The 20,683-nt window shown below is 36.2% G+C and overlaps 2 protein-coding genes across 5 annotated transcripts in view; one reads left to right on the top strand and one right to left on the bottom strand.

Moving 5' to 3' along the window:
- LOC137026575 (transmembrane protein 132D) overlaps positions 1–6,200 on the top strand; it is an 81,952-nt gene extending 75,752 nt beyond the window's left edge. Inside the window, exons 7-9 of the mRNA XM_067393963.1 lie at positions 2,056–2,320; positions 2,443–2,634; positions 4,818–6,200. Of these exons, the coding sequence (XP_067250064.1) occupies positions 2,056–2,320; positions 2,443–2,634; positions 4,818–6,200 (1,840 nt within the window). The remainder of the gene's footprint in view (positions 1–2,055; positions 2,321–2,442; positions 2,635–4,817) is intronic.
- Positions 6,201–8,092: 1,892 nt separating this feature from the next.
- Positions 8,093–20,683, bottom strand: part of glt1d1 (glycosyltransferase 1 domain containing 1) — a 40,084-nt gene continuing 27,493 nt past the window's right edge. For 3 of the 4 annotated variants that reach the window (XM_067395200.1, XM_067395198.1, XM_067395201.1), the window contains exons 9-12: positions 17,238–17,281; positions 16,812–16,932; positions 15,107–15,205; positions 8,093–9,328 (exon numbers count right to left, since the gene is read on the bottom strand). In XM_067395200.1, the coding sequence (XP_067251301.1) occupies positions 9,182–9,328; positions 15,107–15,205; positions 16,812–16,932; positions 17,238–17,281 (411 nt within the window). In that variant the 3' untranslated portion in view covers positions 8,093–9,181. The remainder of the gene's footprint in view (positions 9,329–15,106; positions 15,206–16,811; positions 16,933–17,237; positions 17,282–20,683) is intronic. The other variant, XM_067395199.1, reaches the window with a different exon arrangement.

Below are 20,683 nucleotides of genomic sequence, written 5' to 3'. Positions count from 1 at the left end.
GACTCAAGCAGATTCATTTCGGTGTTGATAGTGTTGCCATAGAAACGAGGATGTGAACAGCTCTGGATAGAACGTCACAGATTGACATCTCGTAATTACAGTTAAGACATGGCATGAATGCAGCATAAGCTTGTTGTTTTGGTTCAGGAGGAAATGTAGAAGATAAATATGAAGAGTTGAGATGCAAAACCCGCTAAACGCCATCTCTGTCAAAAATGAGATAATGACATTGAACGAATGCTTACGGCACATAGTACACGTTCAACAAATCACGTGCTTCAAATCCTCTAAATCGCAGCGTCAGCCCATTCAGAAATATCGATTTGTTGGCAAAAGCCTCTAGACGCCACTTCCCTTTGGCAGCAAAAGCCGCTATATTCCGAGAACCAATCAGAAGGCGCAAATCGAATCATATGATTTTGAGCGGTTTCAATATAGCGGCGCGCTGAGGAGATTTTTTTAGATTCAGATTCAGATTGAGATTTTTAAAATAAAAGATGGAGTACGATGAAATGGATCAGCCTGTCCTACTAACATTGAATGGCAGAAGAAAACGTTATTTACCTCAAAACTCTGCCTGTCATAAGGCAAAATAGCCTACAGTGGAAATAGCTTGGTCGCAATTGTATCATGCACTCATAACAGTTATTCGCGCAGTGACGTTACTTTGAAGGAATCGGATTTATTATACATCAAACAGCTCTATTTCGCCAAAGACAAAGAAGATGCTATTCTTCTGTCTCATATGGAAGCTGTGCCATGTAAACGGAGGAGGCAAAAAGTGGAGGCTGAATAGAAGAGATGTGTTAGATCCCTGTGTAAAGAGGTTTGTCTACTGTTTAGTTTAAGTGATAAGTGCTCTCATCTTTTTCAGGGTTTCTAGTTGCATCTTTAGTGATTTTTCAACTATTTACTATGTCTTTCCACAAATAGGTGGATTTCTAGGTTTTTGCAAAATAAGCACAAGTGGATTTAGCTGGTTTTGACGCAAAAGAAAATCTAACTCGTTAAAAAACAATAAATTGTCTAGAGTGACATTTTTGAAAAAAAGTTATTTTATTCACTAGCTAATAACCTTATCATTACCTTTTAAATGAAACTCCTGAACTTGATTGTAAAAGCCTGGTAAAAAATGCTCATTTAAAAGAAAAGATGTCTGATGGATTTAGAGGGTTTTGCATCTGAACTCTTTATATGTTGACAGGCAGGTAGACAACCATGTTATTGCATTCGAACAAATGCAATGATTTGGACTAACATTTTGTTCCACAGAAGATACATGTACACTTTATATATATATATATATATATATATATATATATATATATATTTAGACCACTTCTATTATTGATTGCAATCATGATGTGAAGAGAGTTTCAACCAGAATAACAAAAAGTGTTAAAAAAAAGAAGCCTACCCTACTTTTAATAGATGCGGTATTTTCTTGAAAATAAATTATAGCACAGTGCTACAATAAAATGACCCTTCACAATAGATAATGCTTTACAATGTACCACATAGAAAGTTACATATGGCAACTTATCCATTCAATAAAATACCTTACTCACCTGTACTCACCACAATGATTATGTAATATAAAAGTGGTTGTAATGATTCTAAAGACCTCTGAAGAGAGAAAATAACATTAATACAATCTAATTGTGAGAGTTAGAACATTATAGTCGGAAAAGGCTTTCAAACTGTAAATCCATTTTCAGACCGGGTCAAGTGGATTATGAGTTGTGGAAAAATTGTGAATAATATTGTGTAAGGTTATGAGTAGGTTAAATACTGTTGCATAATGGATTACATTGGGCGGAAACATCCCCTCATTAATTCACAGTTTGATCCAATCAAGTGATTGTCTGATACATGCTCACCACTGTTTTTCTGAAGGCATTTTGAACATTATTTGAATTACATAAATGTGTGCATGTGGTTTATTTTCCAAATGAGGCCTTATCTAAGCTGTTATGAAAACAATGAAAGGTGACAGATGGAGTTACATGACTATGAATAAGTGTGTTATCAGTAACTTGTGTATGTCCATGACAGCAAACCAGGCTGGAACAGTGAGGAAGAGCGTAAGGGCCGGGGCTGTATGCTGCAGTACCAGCATGCTTTGGTTCGAGTATTCACCTACTTTGTGGCAGAGCAATCAGACCCCCGGGAGCCACAAGCCTTCTTCCTGGGCTCTGACTGGCAGGTGGATGTGACCAGGCTGGTGCGGTACTTCCTGAAGGTCGAGGATCCTAATATTGCCCATCTGCAGGCAGGCAGGGTGCTGTCAGGACAAGATGTGGGCACCACATCTATAAAGGTAAAATTCAATTGGATCTGTTGAGTTTGGTCTACATGTGACAAGAGTAATGGACCAAGCTACATAGAAATTGGTATTGATTTCATGCAGGCCTTATTATCCAGGTGTCTCCCTTTGTTCAGGTCCTTTCCCCGCTGTCAGACTCTATCCTGGCAGAGAAGACTGTGAGGGTTGTGGATGATCGAGTGACCATCACTGAACTGGGGCTGCAGTTGGTCAGTGGTCTCACACTCAGCCTGCAGCTCAGCACAGGAAGTAACAGAGTCATCAGCGCCACAGCAACCACACAGGAAGTGCTCAGCAATCCTAAACAGGTCATTCAACATCACTTTCGTTTGCAACCTTAACCAAAATTTGGGTGGAAATGCAGTTAAAAAATGCTGATTTGTCTGATTTTATAACTTTCAAGCAATAAACATTCAATAAAATTTAAATTGATAAATTTGTTTTATTTACATTTAAAGGTGCCCTAGAACTTTTTAAAAAAAATATGTAATATAAGACACATTCATGTCCCCTGAATGTGTCTGTGAAGTTTCAGCTCAAAATACCCCATAGATTTTTTTTTTTAATTCATTTGTTTAACTGCCTATTTTGGGGCATCATTATAAATGAGCCGATTCAGGGCTACTGGCCCTTTAATTCTCCTGCTCCATGCCCACGGAGCTCGCGCTTGCCTTGAACAGTGCATAAACAAAGTTTACACAGCTAATATAACCCTCAAATGGATCTTTACAAAGTGTTTGTCATGCATGCGTCGGATTATGTGAGTATTGTATACTGTTATATTGTTTACATTGATTCTGAATGAGTTTGAGGCTGTGCTCCGTGGCTAATGGCTAATGCTACACTGTTGGAGAGATTTATAAAGAATGAAGTTGTGTTTATGCATTATACAGACTGCAAGTGTTTAATAATGAAAATAGCGACGGCTCTTGTCTCCGTGAACACAGTAAGAAACAATGGTAACTTTAACCACATTTAACAGTACATTAGCAACATGCTACGAAACATTTAGAATGACAGTTTACAAATATCACTAAAAATATCATGATATCATGGATCATGGCAGTTATTATGCTCCATCTGCCATTTTTCGCTGTTGTTCTTGCTTGCTTACCTAGTCTGTTGATTCAGCTGTGCAGATCCAGACTTTACTGGCTGCCCTTGTCTAATGCCTTTCATAATGTTGGGAACATGGGCTGGCATATGCAAATATTGGGGGCATACATCCCAACTGTTACGTAACAGTCGGTGTTATGTTGAGATTCGCCTGTTCTTCGGAGGTCTTTTAAACAAATGAGATCTATATAAGAAGGAGGAAACAATGGAGTTTGAGACTCACTGTATGTCATTTCCATGTACTGAACTCTTGTTATTTGACTATGCCAAGATAAATTCAATTTTTCATTCGAGGGCACCTTTAAAAACTACACTAGAATTAGTAGAATTAGAATTAGTAACCAGTTTGAAGTAAAAGGATTGCAGTTTTATCCAAAATGATACTTTCCTTTTGGAGCTAGCCATTTTGTAAATAATACATTTATATTTTGCATATACATTATTGTTGTCACAATACCATAATTTCAGCAGTAGGTACAAATACCAGTAATCATCACCATTTCCAATTCAATCCTGCATTTAAATACGTTTGCCAATCCTGAAACTTTGCAGTGTGTACTTATAGGATTAGTTCACTTTCAAATGAAAATTAGCCCAAGCTTTACTAACCCTCAAGTCATTTTATGTGTATGACTTTCTTCTTTCTGATGAACACAATCGGAGGAATATTATTAAATATCCTGACACATCCAAGATTTATAATGGCAGTAAGTGTTACCAAACGAGTATGAGCTGAAGAAAGTGTCTCCATCCACATCCATTCATCGTAAATATATTCCACATGGCTACGGGGGGTTAATAAAGGCCTTCTGAAGTGAAGCGATGCATTTTTGAAAAAAATATATACATATTTAACAAGTTATGAAGTAAAATATCTGGCTTCTGCCAGACCGCCTTCCATATTCAAATTACAAAAAACAAACAAAACAACAACAACAAACAAAAAAAAAACGGTCAGTTCCATAAGCTGAATACAGAAGGTGTAGGATGTAGCGTAAGCTTTTTGAACTGCTAGATATTTACACGTTCTTCATCAGTAGAATAAGGAAGGTGGTCTGGCGGAAGTTAGATATTTGACTTCATAACTTGTTAAATATGTTTTTTTTTTTAAAACAAACGCATCGCTTCGCTTCAGAAGGCCTTCATTAACCCTACGGAGCAGTGTGGAATATGTCTATGATGGATGTATGTGGAAGGAGACACTTTCTTCAGCTCACACTCATTTGGTAACGCTTAACGCTGATCCTTTAACAGCATGGAAAATAACACTTTTAATCAATTTGTAAAAAAAAAAGGTTTGAAAGCAGCACCTATCATCAGGAATCACACTGACCTACTACTTAGTATGCAAAATTCAATTTTATTCTGATTGCAGGAGGCAGTGTTGAGCTCCTGGCTACAATTTAGTGATGGCTCCCTCACTCCTCTGGACATCTATGACCCTACTCACTATCGCCTGGCTTTGACATCGTTGGATGTGAGTGTGATCTCTGTGCAGGAGTCGTCTATGACTATTCTGGCAGAAGGTGAAGGCCAAGGAACGCTGGTGAGAGCCGAGATGACCATTTGCGAGGTCTGTCAGAAATCAAAGCGTAAAAGCACTTTAGCTGTAGGCAGTGGGAGCTTAACTGTAAAGTTCCAGACAAACAGCAGACGTCCTGATAACAGCAGCATCGATAATAATGACACGGGAAACAGCACAGGACTATTTGCTGGTGTCACAGAGAAAGATAATAGCAGTGAGCGAGGTGATGAAGGAGAAGAAGCAGGCACTGAGAAGAAGCTGCAGCAGCCAGAACAGGTTTCGAGCAGAAATTCAGAGTCAGAGCGAGAGGAAAGTGCCTTGATGAAAATCACCACCACAGCCAAGTCGACAGCACGAGACTCGACCATTGGGAGCATCGCAAATGATTTGGGAATGGGACGGGCTAATGATGCCTCGGCTGGAGTCAGTAAACCTGGGAATATTTTGAACAGTGGAAATTTCTTTAGTACGGGAAAAGCTGGCAGCGATGATCGCCCAGGAATTTCCTGGAGTAGTAATGAAGTTGCTGAGGGTTCAATGTTAAGCACTGGGAAGGCTTCTGGGAACTTGCTGAACTACAATAACTACCCTCCCCAAGTTGAAACCCCCAATCAGGAGCCAAAAAATGACTATGGAGATGATGATGATGATGATGACGACATTGAGGGTCCACTATCAAACCGTCCACTTACAGATCTGGAGATCGGGATGTATGCATTGCTGGGAGTCTTCTGCTTGGCTATTATAGTATTTTTGGTAAACTGTGTATCATACTTGGTTAAATTTCGCCACAAGCAGACACCTGCTCAAGTTTCTGAGCAGACTGGTCACCGGCATGACTGGGTATGGCTGGGATCAGATGCTGAGCTGGTTATGAACGTCACTGGAAATCCGTTACAGCAAGATGCTCACAACACGTCTGTAATCGACATAGGACCCAATACAGAGCCCTGTGGCACTCTCACTCGAAGGACCTCTTGCCAGGTGTCTTCTGTGTCAAATGACTCCAATGTTGGGTGTGTAGGATCCCTTAAACCAGTCCGAAGCGAGTCCCTACACTCACCCACTAGTAAGAGGAAAAGGGTACAGTTCACCACCTTCACATCCTTGGATCGACAAACTTCTCCCCAAACTCTACCACAAGAGAATGGACATGGCATTAACTGGGTGGGAAAGGAGGACAATTGTATGACACCTGAGGTGTCAGCTGCTGAGTCTTTGCAACAAATATGATCGTGGGCTCACATGCAGCCTGATTTATGCACCCACAGTGCATATCTCTATTACAGGGGTTCGCAACTCGGGCCCTCAAGGTCCACTGTCCTAACTCTTATAAAACCCACCTGCCTGTAATTTTAAAGTTTTTCTAAAGCTTTTGGTTAGACTTTTCAAGTGTGTTTGATAGACTTTAAGTGGGTTGGAGCTAAACTCTGCAGGATAATGGACCTCAAGGTCCAAAGTTGCCCATCCCTGCTCTATACAATCACCCAAATGCCTTCTTTCTTTGGGAAAGTTGTTCTGTTGGTCTGGCTACACTGGATTATGGTCAAGATAACCAGTACAGTTTTATGGCTTTCATATGGCCAAGGTGTGACTTAAAAGACTTCTGCCTCAGTGACTGATCATTGTAAAAGGGAGAAAACACACTCTTGCTATTATTATTATTTATTATTATTATTTTTTGAATTCCTTAATGGGTTTTCACTGGAAAATTTAAAGATTTAAGATAAATTGTTGATCTTTGTCTAGAGCCAAACACTGAGTCACTATTTTCTCTGTGTTTGTTACTCTGCATCCTTCCATTTTTTTATACAAAATTGCATGTGATTATTGTATAGATAAAAGTTCACTTTGATATTTTACCACCCTGCATTTGTATGTACAGTCAATTGTTTCATTTTCCATTAAAAAGCCACATGATAAAGCCATGTGTTCAGTGCTTGCTGCTATGACAAGAAATAGAAACAATTTCATTTCATTATAAATGAATGGTAGTTTTTATCTTTTGTAATCCATGATCTTTTGATACTTAAATATATGGTAGCATTTGTAGGCTTTAATACTGGTAAAAACATTTGTGATAAATCCAGATGTGAAGGTAAATGAAAATTGTGGTCATAATAAAAACTACATACCACCACAAAGTTTGATTTGACCCCACAGGCCAAACATGTCCAGAGCACCACTAATGTACAATACTGGTCAATAGTTTGGACACATTACTATTTTTAATGTTTTTGAAAGAAGTTTCTTATGCTCATCAAGCCTGCAGTAATAAAAAACACTAATGTTGTGAAATATTACAATTTAAAATAATGGTTTTCTATTTGAATATACTTTAAATATAATTTATTTGCTGAATTTTCATCAGCCATTACTCCAGTCTTCATTCTTCAGAAATCATTCTAATATGCTGATTTGATACTTATTATCAATATTGGAAACAGTTGTGGTCCTTAATATTTTTTTGGAACTTGTGTTACTTTTTTTCAGGATCCGTTGATGAATAAATAGTTAAAAAGAACAGCATTTATAAAAAATAGAAATCTTTTCTAACAATAGTCTTCAAAGTCTTTACTGACAATCAACAAATCCTTGGTGAATAAAAGTATTAATTTCTTAAAAAAAAAACAAAAAAAAAAACCTTTTGAACGGTAGTGTATATTGTTAGATTTTAACAATATTAAAATATAAACATTATTTTTATATTTATATTAAAAGATCTCCTAAAAGATATCACAGGTTAGAAAAAAAATAATAAAATAAATTAAGCAGCACAACTGTTTCCAAGATTGATATTAAATCAGCATATTAGCATGATTTCTGAATGATCATGTGACACTGCAGACTGGAGTAATGGCTGATGAAAATTCATCTTTGCATCACAAAAAATAAATTTTATATAAAAGTACATTAAAACAGGAAAACATTATTTTAAATAGGAATAATATTTCACAATTTTACTGTTTTATTTCTGTATTTTTGATCAAATAAATGCAGCCTCGATGAGCAAAAGACTTCTTTCAAAAACAATAAAAAAATAGTCATGTCCAAACATTTGACCAGTAGTGTAAGTTATCCCTATAGCTGAACAGAAAATCAACAGATATTTGTATACAAATGTTTTTATTTCATTTTATTGTGCTATATATGACATTTGTAAATGTAGATACAATCATACAATGTCATGGATTAAGATATGAAATGTACAGTCTTAGTTACACAATAAATATTTTATGTTTAGCAAACCCTTCAAACACAAACCGTAATCCCTGAACTAAGATACTTTCATGAATAAATTAAAAATCCTACCAAGAGTAAAATGTGCCCATCAGAACAATCTTGTTTTATTTATTGTAAATAAAACATCACTGTTCTTCATTCAAGCTTTAGAGATGTATCAGTTTGGCAGTTTATGGCTGACAGAAAATGGTCTCTGGAGTTTCTTTAGCCTGCAAATCTTGGCCTTGACAATTTAAAAGTTTCAATGTTTACTACAGTTAAAAGCAGTGCATAATTTGTGCCAGAACAAGCTGGATGCATCTATTTTAGTGGATCTCCCACAAGTCTCCGGAAAATGATATTCCTTTTACTTTTGTTTAGAGAAATCAAGTATAGTAAATTTTAGACATTTTTAGTTTGTCATGTCTAGTCTGTCCCTTCCTATCACATATGCACACATGAATGCAAGCTGTCTGTTTAACTTAAGCTGAGATCCTCTTAAGAGGACTTTTTCTTGCTAGCAAAATAATGTCAGCAGATCTTTTAGCCCAGAAAACTGTAGAAACTGTAGAAACACTGGCACTGCACTTTTATACCCAATCTTCACTATAAACAAGCATCACGATACAACAAAAGAAAAACGCAAACACCCTGCAAACATAGCTGTCTGTGCGCACAGCAAGAGTGCATGATTTAAAAAGAAAAAAACTGCCAGATCCATCACCAGTCCTTGTTCCAAGACCTCATAAATTTCAATTTATGCACCAAGTATATGTATAGTAAAATGTGTGTCCCTTTAATACTTAATGAAACATAAGAAGTCAACATTTCCTATAAATATACATACAATATTTTCTGGTTTATCCTATTCCAGAAAAAAATCATCCCTACAGTCATGGGAGAGGCTTCCATTTCCAACTGAAATATAAAAATACAGACTCCAAAGCTCTAGATATGGCACCTTTTTAAAAGTTCTTAAAGACCTGAGACAATCAATGAAGAGTCTCCACCAGCTTCTGATAGGTTATTCTCTCCTTCATTGAGTTGTGGCATGTTGTAATGTAATTCTTTCCATTTCTCACCAGTCTTTCCTGGAGCTCACGGTCATCCAGAAGTTTTCTGGACATGCTTACAAATTCCTGCGAAAACAAGAACATTAAAATTCTTGTGAAGGTCAGATGCCACGGCTCTTTTTTTGGATTCACACTGGACTTAAGCAAAGAATTTAAAACTTTTGTCATCCATGAAAATCCATAAAATTAAGTTTATTTGATGATACATACACACACACACATTGCTACAGCTATCATTATGAGGATATTGCATATACATAATTGTTTTATACTGAGCTTATGTCATTTTCTAGCCCCAACCCCTAAACCTACCCATCACAGAAAACTTTCTATATTTTTACATTTTTAGTAAAAAAAATAAAAATAATAATACAAATGTTTAGTATGTTTATAGTGATTTGTATTATGAGGACATTTGGGGTCAGCATATTTTTTTTTTTTTGACATCAATACTTTTATTCAGCATGGATGCATTGAATTGATCAAAAGTGACAGTAAAGTGTTTTGAAAATATTTCAAATGAATGCTGTTCTTATGTCTAGTCATTAAAGAATTCTGAAAAAACAAACAAACAAACAAACAAAAACATCACAAATTAATAATAAGTTATTATAAGACAGTATTGTTTCTTGTGCACCAAATTAGTAGCCTGACTTCGTCATACTCATATTCTAGGCAGAATGTGAGTCTGATACTGCTCCATTGCACTTGAATTATGGGGCGTGTCTTAACCGAACCAGTAAAAAAAAAAACCTCTGCACTCAATTGGATAGACCTACAACCAATCAGAGCAACGCAGTAAGTGACGCATGTTGAACTTGTACTTAAACTTTTGCCGAATCCCGTTGGAAGGACGGCAAACACATCTTTCCCATCGACAAATGCCTTGATTGCGGTTCTTTGTTCGTCTTTTAAAATTAATGCGCTGTCGATTTCTTTTATTACAGACGTGATAGCGGAATCTAAACATCTTACTTCTCCAGCTGCAGTCATCGTTGGTGAAAACCAATTCAACCCAAGCGCTCTTTGATGCCGTGGGTGGTTACGTAACCGCAGATAGCCTGTCCATCATCGATTAAAGCCCGCCCTGGCAATTTGATTGGCTCGGCCTTCTTTGAGCCGAGCATAATTACTCCACAATGGATCGAGTCCAGACCGAACTTCCCGTCCAAAAAATTTTGTTTTCGGGCTGGCACCCAGGCTACCAAATCAGCATATTAGAGTGATTTCTGAAGAATCATGTGACACTGAAGAATGGAGTAATGATACTGAAAACTCATAGATAAAACAGAAAACAGTTATTTTAAGTTGAAATAATATTTCATAATATATATATTTATGGTAAAAAACTGTTGTCTGTCCAAATTATAAAAATATAAGTCTTATTCTTTGAGAACAGTGAAATTACTCATTGTCAACTGCCCATGTTGCAACTTTGTCTTTCAACCTGACTTAAAACACCTTCAGCTTCCAGTGACCCCTGCTATTTACTTTTATCCATGGGTATCATGGGAGACTCATGTTGGCTTTACTCTGAAAGGATAGGCAGCTTATAAACCTCTCTTTCAGCTCAGCTGGGTAACAGAAGCCATGAGGAAAAGGGAAACATTTTTTTTGTGTCATATAAAAGAGTCGGCCACAACATGAGGCATCTGCCTTTGACACAACACCATGATGAAACCAGAGTGTAAATCAGTGCATTTGACAGAGATGTGGCCTGATGGGAAGTGCCTGGGCTCTTTAGAAGGGCAACTTAAGTTTGGTTGTATATCGAGTCAAGTTATTTTGTATAAACATATACAGGATATTGGAGTCAGTTGATCATTGTTACCTTTCTTTTTTGAAAGAAGTCTCTTATGCTCACCAAGGCTGCATGTATTTGATCAAAAATACATTAAAAATAGTATATTCCTATAATGGTAAAGCAGGCAAATTTCATTACTCCAGTCTTCAGTGTCACACGATCATTCAGAAAACATTCCAATATACTGATTTGGTGTTCAAGTAACATTATTTTGTTGATAACAGTTGTGCTGCTCAATATTTTTGTAGAAATTGTGATACTTTTTTTGTTTGTTTTTTGGATGGATTCATTGATGAATAGAAAGTTAAAAAACAGCATTTATTTCAAATTGAAATCATTTGTAACATTCTATTGTAATGTCTTTACTGTCACTTTTGATTAATTTAATGCATGCAGAGAGCTTTTATTTCTGACATTGTTGGTGTAGGGAAGCTACTAACTAATCATCAGAAATCTTTGAAGACTCAACGAGAATTCCACAATATATAGTCCAGTCTTGTACCTCTCATTTATCTACTTACTAAGGCAGAGGTCAAGGCTTAGCACAGCGGACAGATGTGACTCTTGCTGCACATGGTTAAACAAATCTTTGGCACTAAGAAATCACAGTGGAAGAATGCTTCTAGGCTTATTTAAAGTGACAAGAAATTTTGGCAGATTTTGTAAACTGGGTCCATATGTATTAAACTTCTAATGCTCTTAAGAATAATCTTAGTCTTAATCTTTGACTTAAGTGTCAAAAAAAGTAAAAAAAAAACAAAAAAAACAAATAAATAAATAAATGAAAATAAGTAAAAAGCAGCACTTGTCAAAGAGCAGGAGACTTTTATAAAAAAATCTAAAAGCAACTTATAAGCAAAATCTAAGACCGACTAACTGAATTGGCACTTTAGTGTTGTGAACTAAGGACTACAATGATGTCAACCCAAAATAGCCACCTTCAACCTCCGAATCAACCAATAGTGAGCCTGCAAGGGTGAAGTCACAGCAGCATGACTCTGCTTACTGTGGACTGAAGGGCCCAAGTCATCACTGGTGCTGCATTTTTCTAGTCACCAAAAATGAAATTATTACTTTAATTTTTGCAGTTAGTGCATTGACTTGTAGAGTGGGAGGAGACATCATATAACTCCAATACATTATATCTTTGTTGGAAAATGTGTGGTCTGCATGTGTTTTTTTTTTGTTTTTTTTTATATTCAAAGTATCCTGAAAAAATGGGCATGGACAAAAACATTAAGCATCACAACTCAGTTTTCAACACTGAAAATAAAAAGAAATATTTCATAAAAAGCAAATCAGCATATTAGAATGATTTCTGAAGGATCATGAGACACTGACGACTGGAGTAATGATGCTGAAAATTCAGTTTTGCCATCACAGGAATAAATTATTTATTTTTTTAAATACACTATATTGGCAAAAGTTTTGGGATGCCTGCCTTTATGAGCACATCAACTTTAATGACATCCCATTCCTAATCCGTAGGGTTTAATATGGAGTTGGCCCACCCTTTGCAGCTGTAACAGCTTCAACTCTTCTGGGAAGGCTTTCCACAAGGTTTAGGAGTGTGTTTATGGCAATTTTTGATAATTCTTAGAAGTGCATTTGTGAGGTCTGGCAGTGATTTTGGTGAGAAGGCCTGGCTCGCAGTCTCCGCTCTAATTCATCCCAAAGATGTTCTATCGGGTTGAGGTCAGGACTCAAAGACTGGTTCAGGCCAGTCAAGTTCCTCCACACCAAACTCTCTCATCCATGTCTTTATGGACCTTGCTTTGTGCACTGGTGTGCAGTCAAGTTGGAACAGGAAGGGGCCATCCCCAAACTGTTCCCACGTTGGGAGCATTAAATTGTTCAAAATGTCTTGGTATACTGAAGCATTAAGAGTTCCTTTCACTGGAACTAAGGGGCCAAGACTCATCCATTGGACTGCCAGACAGAGAAGCGTGATTTGTCACTACAGAGAACACGCCACTGCTCTAGAGTCCAGTGGAGACTGCGAGCCAGGCGTTCTCTGGGTTCTATCACTGTGGGACAACATTAAGTGCATTTCACCACTATAGTAATGCGTTTAATCCTCCAAATGGCATCATGCAAATCACAAAGCAAGTGGTTTGAACTGTAGCACACTGACCTAGTCATTAAGAGTCTAATGAGAAGAAGAGAAGCTTGCACTTTGTCATGGAACAGCTCTTTGATCTAGGCGATAAAGCTTAGCATAGGTCACAAATGTACAGAGGGGCACATGGTCACAATCAACCTGACTTGCAAACAAACATCAATGCTTTGTGTATATACAATTTAGTGTGCTTCTCCAGAGGCATGAGATTTTCAGATCCGCTATTGCTTTTAATACATTTGAGATAAGCATGATAAATGGATGGTTGGAAATTGCTCAGAGGAGCAGATTGGTTTAGGGATAGAAGTTTTGCCCTTTGACATTTTAAGCTGCCTTGGGCTCCTCTCAGCCATTTAGCACGGCGGTACAATGAACACTAAGTCTGTCTGTTCCCCCTAAAGACCCAAAACAGGTTTAAGCTTAGTCACCAGCTGATAGACACGGCGCTAAGAAGAGGAAGTCAATATGACTCTTTTACAGCAGCGTTTTAGTGCCAAAAAAGATTCCAAGAATAAAGTAACATTACAAGATTAAAGTATTAATATTTTGAAGAACATGAATAATAAGACTATAAAGTCATAGCATTACAAGATGAAAATTCGTTAATAATTACAAACAGTCACTCGCCCTCATATCATTCCAAACCTATACAACTTTCTTTTCATATATTCCAAGTCATATAAAAGCTGTATGTGACTAACAGACTGAAATTTAGGTTGTTTTTCACTGTACCGTACCATACCATACCATACCATACCATACCATACCATACCATACCATACCATACCATACCATACCATACCATACCATAGGGTTTAGTGAAAACAAACCGAAATGTAATGTTTTATTTAACCCTTTCACATGCAAGTTTAAAATATTCTAGCTGTGTGAGTTTTTCAGGTGACTATTATTTTAGAATGTATAGCCTTATTATTTACATGGCAATGCGTCAAGCTTTTCATGTGGCAAACTATAGCCACAATGGTGCTGTATGACAGATGTATCGCTTTGATTTCGCGTTTCCGTTTTTTATTTAAAATATTTTCAAACGTCTTAACTATCTCATGAACTATCTGACATTCCTATTCTCAAATATGTGTAAGTGAATGTGTTTTATTGTTTAAAAACCTTTAAAATGATCGTGTTATTTGATCAATATACACAATAGGGCACCGCCATGTTAGTTTGTGCTGCAATTCAGAGAATCGGATCAGTCAGATTAACATCAAGTAAATTCACCCACTTCTCTGAAATACATGTAAGTGACGGATGAAGATGGAGAACAATAGAGTAAATTATATAGTTACCTATACAATATTGTATCTGATATGCATAAAATTAAAAAAGGACTATTTATTGACGTTTCCATAGACGACAATGTGTATTAAACAAACTTTAAATGTATTTTCTGCTAGTAATTATGTGTATTTAAATGTCTGGAACATCTTTTGTGAACCATAAAAGAAAGGAGGACATACGGCATTAGAACAACACCAAAGTAACCATTTTTATTTTAGGGTGAACTATCTCTTTAACCTATCATATGTCTTCAGAAGACTTGGAATATGTCATATAGATTACTTATAAATACTTTTATCACAATCACTTTCATTCTATGGAAAAGAGCAGTGTGAACATTTTGATAACTCCTTTTATGGTCTACAACAGAAAGTATTTGTAACAACAAGAGGGTGAGTAAATGATGACAGAATGTTCTTTTTATCATGAACTAACCCAAAAGAGAAACCTTAAATGCATCGGATTTCACTGTGATCTTGCACAATCACATTCTTTTTTCATTACTTTTTGCGATTAACTCCTAACATGGAGCAAAGACATGTGGATGAAAAAACACTCTGATATGATTTCATTTGATTAAAAATAAACTCTGCCTAATAATCCAAACCTTTGTAAATCTTACCTGAGGGCTTGAGTACAGCAGTCCTGTGACCTTATGCTCAACTATGGCAGCATTTCCAGGAATATCCCTCGCTAAAACAGGCAAACCTAAATCCATTGCCTAAAATACAACAGATTGCAATACATTAACTCTGTTTGGCTTTGTGCACAATGCATTTACATTTATTCATTTTCCAGGTGCTTTTATCCGAAATGACTTAAGAGCATTCAAGGTATTCCATCAGTATATGTGCTCACTGAAAATATTACTGTGACATTGTGAGTGTCATTTCAGCTCCAGAAACATTCACTGTTAGATAGCAATCAAGCATTATGGGCTAGTTGATTGCATTCACAATGCTTTTCCTTTTACATTTTTGTAAATGGCAACAACCTTTTTCACTTCAATTCTCTGTAGACACATTGGCTATTTCAATCTAGGCTTGTTCACATATATGGGATAATGAAAAGATATGGAACTATTGAGGAAAATATGATAACAGCTACTTAACACATTAATCCCACTGTGGGCTGAACTAATCTGTCAGTTTGAACACAGATTAACTAGATCCCCATAATGATATTGTGGTCATAATATCCTATCTAATAACGGGCAAAACAAACAGTTTCAAAGCCGCTAGAAATGATTCCTGCACTAGCAATCACATAAAATGAATAGCAAAAATAATTATTGTTTCAGACATGTTTCACTTGGTCAAACCAAATACTAAGGATACATCTACACTAATCTGGATACATTTTTCTATACATTGTGGCTTTCTATCCATACTGAGACTACAAAAGCGGTCCTGTGAAAACGATGACACATTGTGCGTCATGTGACATATTGATGCATATTAGGGCTGACCGATATATCGCATGCGATTGTCACGCGCATTTAGTAAAGCCGGTTCCCTGATTACCGCTAAATCGGCATCACCTGCTTTCAAATGGAGCGGCATTTAATAGACAGAACCGTAGTTCACTGACAAGCCACGCAATATCGTCTTCATTATCGAAGGCCATTCATCTGCGATATGAATGCGATATTGCGTAGCTTGTCAGTGAACTATGGCTCTGTCTATTAAATGCCGCTCCATTTGAAGGCAGGTGATGGCGATTTAGCGGCAATCAGGGAACCGGCTACTGACGAAATGCGCGTGACAATCACATGCGATATATCGCCCAGCCCTAATGCATATTGTATCCATGGATACCTATAGCCAGTTTTCCACTGTCGGGTCAAACCGTTCTTGTTGCTTAACCATTCTATTCCATGTCAATCCGGCCCAGCTGTTACAGAAATGGTTTCATTTTCCACTGTGGAGAAGTAGCCAGGTAATAAACAGATGACCAATCCTAAGTGCCGCCGGCACTAAACTCATTCTAGCAGCACGGTTAGCTAATGGTGCTGAGAATTTCGGGCCGAGAACGGTTTGTTATTGTGCTGTGTTGAACCAAGCTCCAGTAGAAACCATTCACTCTTAAAACCACTCAGCCCAATGGTGGAAAAGCGGCTTATGTTTATACCGGTGTGTGCCTGCTATGTGCAATTCACTTTCACAGTGTTGCTCAAGATACATGTTACTTTGTACAATCTTCATATTACTATTAATATTAATATCAACATTCATATTAAAGTTAATATAGTTAATATTGACGTTTCACTCAGATTTCCAGAATTTGTTATATAACAAATTTTATTAAATTAGCTCTCCATGACAAACCTCTAAGATGGCAGCAGACATTCCCTCTGAAAGAGACGAGTTGACCAGGGCAAATGATTTCTGCATGGCAGCATGCAGCTCCTCCTGACTCAAGTCAGCCGCCAGAAACACTCCAACAGATCTACACACACACTGAACTTCATGAATATATTTCAAAACATCCAGGAACAGTTTACAATGAGTACAATTTCATTATTTGAAAAATTATTCCTTATAAAAAAGGGAATTTAAACAAAAACATACTGGAAAGATTAATGATACATTAAAAAAAGCAGATGAATGTGTCTGTGCATATGTGTGGGTCTTTAGTGGCAATAATAAGCAACTGAGACTTTGAAGATCAAGTACCAAAGACCGAAGGAGGGAGACGAAAGTAAAAAAAGAGCAGATCAAGGAAAGAGGATGAAGATGTGAGATGATATTTACCTCTTGACACTCTCCTCAACCTCTGCGGTAAACACTGGATCTATCTAAAATGAAATATCACATATTTAATAAAATACATTTACACAGAAAAATATTCACCCAAATGCCGAAATACTAGTTTATTTGGCAAGGTTTACGGAATATTTACAAAGAAATTATTTGAAATGTCATTCAACTTTAAATAAAACAAAATCGAAAACAAAAAGGTCTCCAAGCAATATTACACAGAAGAATAGCTCTTCATGAATATTTGGTTTTGAATAAAAATAGACTAGAAATAATCAAAAGTTAAGTATCAAGTTTGGATTTTTATTTTTTTAAAGAAGTCTCTTATTTTCACCAAAGTGGTAAAAAATACAGTAAAAACATAAATACTGTGAAATACAGTAAAAATGGTAATATTGAGTTTTGTGATGTCAAAGCTAAATTTTCAGCAGCCATTACTCCAGTCTTTGGTGTCACTGTCACATGATACATAAGAAAACATTCAAATAAAATAATAATATAATATAATATAATATAATATAATATAATATAATATAATATAATATAATATAATATAATATAATATAATATAATATAATATAATATAATATAATATAATATAATATAATATAATATAATATAATATAATATAATATAATATATGGATGGATCATTATTACAGGGATTATTATTTTTCTAGCATGTTATATGTTATATTAAGATGCATCATGGCCATTTTCCAGGATGACAATAAGATTCATCAGGCTCAAACTGTGGAAGAATTGTTGGGAGGGGGCATGAAGAATCATTTTAACACATGAATTGGCACCGACCTTAACCTCAGTGTAAGTCTTTGGGATGTGCTGGAGGAGACTTTACAGAGTGCTCACCTCTTGCACTGTCAATAAAAGATCTTGAGCAAAAAAAATGATGCATCTCTTGATGGAAATAAATATTATGAGGTGCATCAATTTTTGCTCAAGATCTAGAATAATATTATTTTATTATTCATTTTATTACTGGTAAAAATTTAAATACCTAAAAACACAACAAAAAACAAACAATATGTATCTAAAATTGTAGCAACATTGTGACTAAGTTTTAGTTCACATTTTTTTTCACACAAGATACATTTGCGTAGAAGTAACATAAAAAGTGACTTAAGGTCACATTGTGATGAAGTTCCTATGCAGAAGTTCCTATGGCTTATCTTTGCTTATAAGCAATAAAGAGCACAAATCCCATGTTGCTGTTTTTTCCCTCTTGCTCTCTTTTCCTGTCTGTAAAATCCTGTCAATAATACCAAATCATGGCCTGTGGACAAGACAACGCTTCATACTGATCATAATTTCCTACATGGCCAGTTGTCCTGGGGAAAAAAAAAAAAAAATGAATTTGAAAATCCCAAAGATTTCCAGAGATTAGGGTCAGGGCGGGGTTGTTGCTCAATCTGATTCATTATGATGAAGGCTTTGCGTGTATTAGCTGGCCAGGGAGGCTTTAGCAGCCGAAGCACATGCAATTTGGGTCAAAGATGAAATGAGCGTGTGAGCGTGGCACAGCCTCTCTACAAATCCTGTTTGTTTTGATTCCACTATCTGCCTATTCATTATTTCTAAGTGAAATGTGATATTTGATGCACATTTGAATCCAATAGTGATAGCAAAATTAGAGATTATTGCTTCAACTAAAGCTCCTCGCTAAGAGCAAACCGTGTGATCAGTCCTTCCCACAGGAGATGCTGTTTAATCGTTCCCCAAAGGAGCGCAGTATATAAGGTCAAGCAAAGAATCAAGCTATTAAATGATCTTTATATTAGATTTTAGATGACACAAGAACAAATCCCTATCAAAGATCCTTAAAGATATATGAAAAATATGTTTGCAATGTTTATATTTCATATGGATTAGTTTTACGATCTGGTACAAAATGGTAGTTGCAGTGACTGTCAATGGAGGAACAGAAATCTCAAATTTAAATAAAAAATCTGCTCATTTGTTTCAAAGATTAACAAAAAAGTCTTAAGGGCAGAACTGTGTACTCATAATGCATATTATTTTTTCATTGTTGTACTTGTTTAAAAAGGTAAAAGAAAAAATATTCTCAATATTGGTTATCTTACACTAACACTGACTCTGAAAATCAGTATTGGGAGCCTTTAATATATTAAAAAGTTTGCGTATTTGTTAACATTTTGAATCACGCATTTAAAATAATTAACTCACTGGAAATGAGAAACCACTAATAAAAAAGCACCAATAAAACCCAATTTGAATGAAACGTTTTAGTTGTGGTTAATTAGAAGCAGCTACAAACAGATACAGTAATTAAAGAGGCACGTTTCAGCATGTTTTAGGAATGCAGCTTTAAATATTATTTTCACATCAAACGAAAAGGCGGCGGAAAAGACACAAGACATCTGGGATCCATTTGATGTCATCAACATGAACCCCGCCTCCCCAAAGAAACAATGAGTCTTACCACTCTCCAGATATTCTTATCAAACAAAAACACACCACAGCTTACAAGAACATGTAAGAAACTGGCAGTGTCATCGGTTTGCCCGGAGCCAACCACACTCAAACAAGAAAGCCTTTGAACATCACTGGAGACGCAAATAGACAAGAAAAAGGAAAATGTGTCTCCACCTGATGTGCGAATCTCAAAGAAACATCACAGCACAAAAACAAAAGTCACTTTGTGGCAGAAGGAAGCATCGCGTTGTTGTGGTGAAATCGCTGGGGCTCGAGGATGGGTGGCTGCAGAAATAAGCCACATTCAAACACTCAAGGTACTGAAGTTCAGGAAGAAATGAAGGAGCAGTGAAGCCACCATGATTTAGTAGACAGGATCTGTCGGCAGGCGCTGGGTATGAATGCAAGCAAATCGTGTGGGAATTGGTTAATGTTTTATTTATTTACTTATTTTGGTGCTCATATTGTGCAAAAAGTTTGGCTGTTTAGAGAATTTCAGATGAGAATTTTATGTGAAGTCTTTCCAATGGATGGAAAGAGAAAATATTTATAGATGGGAATAACAAAGCTGCAGTGACAAATATTGTCATTGTATGATCCTCTGACAACATTTATTTCCTTTTATAGTTTATGTTATATATATATATATATATATATATAAAAATTCTTGACTAACGATTTTTCTAGTCGACTAGTAGTCGCTCATTTAAGAGAATAGTCAACTAGTCACACGTCTATTAATTTAATTACTTAAAGACTGGGGGGTATGTAACATTGCTAACTTCTACTTCTAACTTCTACTACAGAGAAATACTAAACCATAATAATGAGACACTAAAAGTGCATAAAGCTTGCGCACAGGTAAAAGTAATGATTATAAATGTGTCTGCAAAAACAGCAAGGAGATTTACTGAACATTTTAATAATTTATTGTTAAACTAGTGATTTCTCAGTCAGTGTCAACTGCAAAGATGAATTTGATGATGC

Source organism: Chanodichthys erythropterus, chromosome 9 (genome assembly GCF_024489055.1).
Source record: "Chanodichthys erythropterus isolate Z2021 chromosome 9, ASM2448905v1, whole genome shotgun sequence".
Taxonomy (NCBI): domain Eukaryota; kingdom Metazoa; phylum Chordata; class Actinopteri; order Cypriniformes; family Xenocyprididae; genus Chanodichthys; species Chanodichthys erythropterus.
This window is presented reverse-complemented; position numbering and strand designations above follow the sequence as displayed.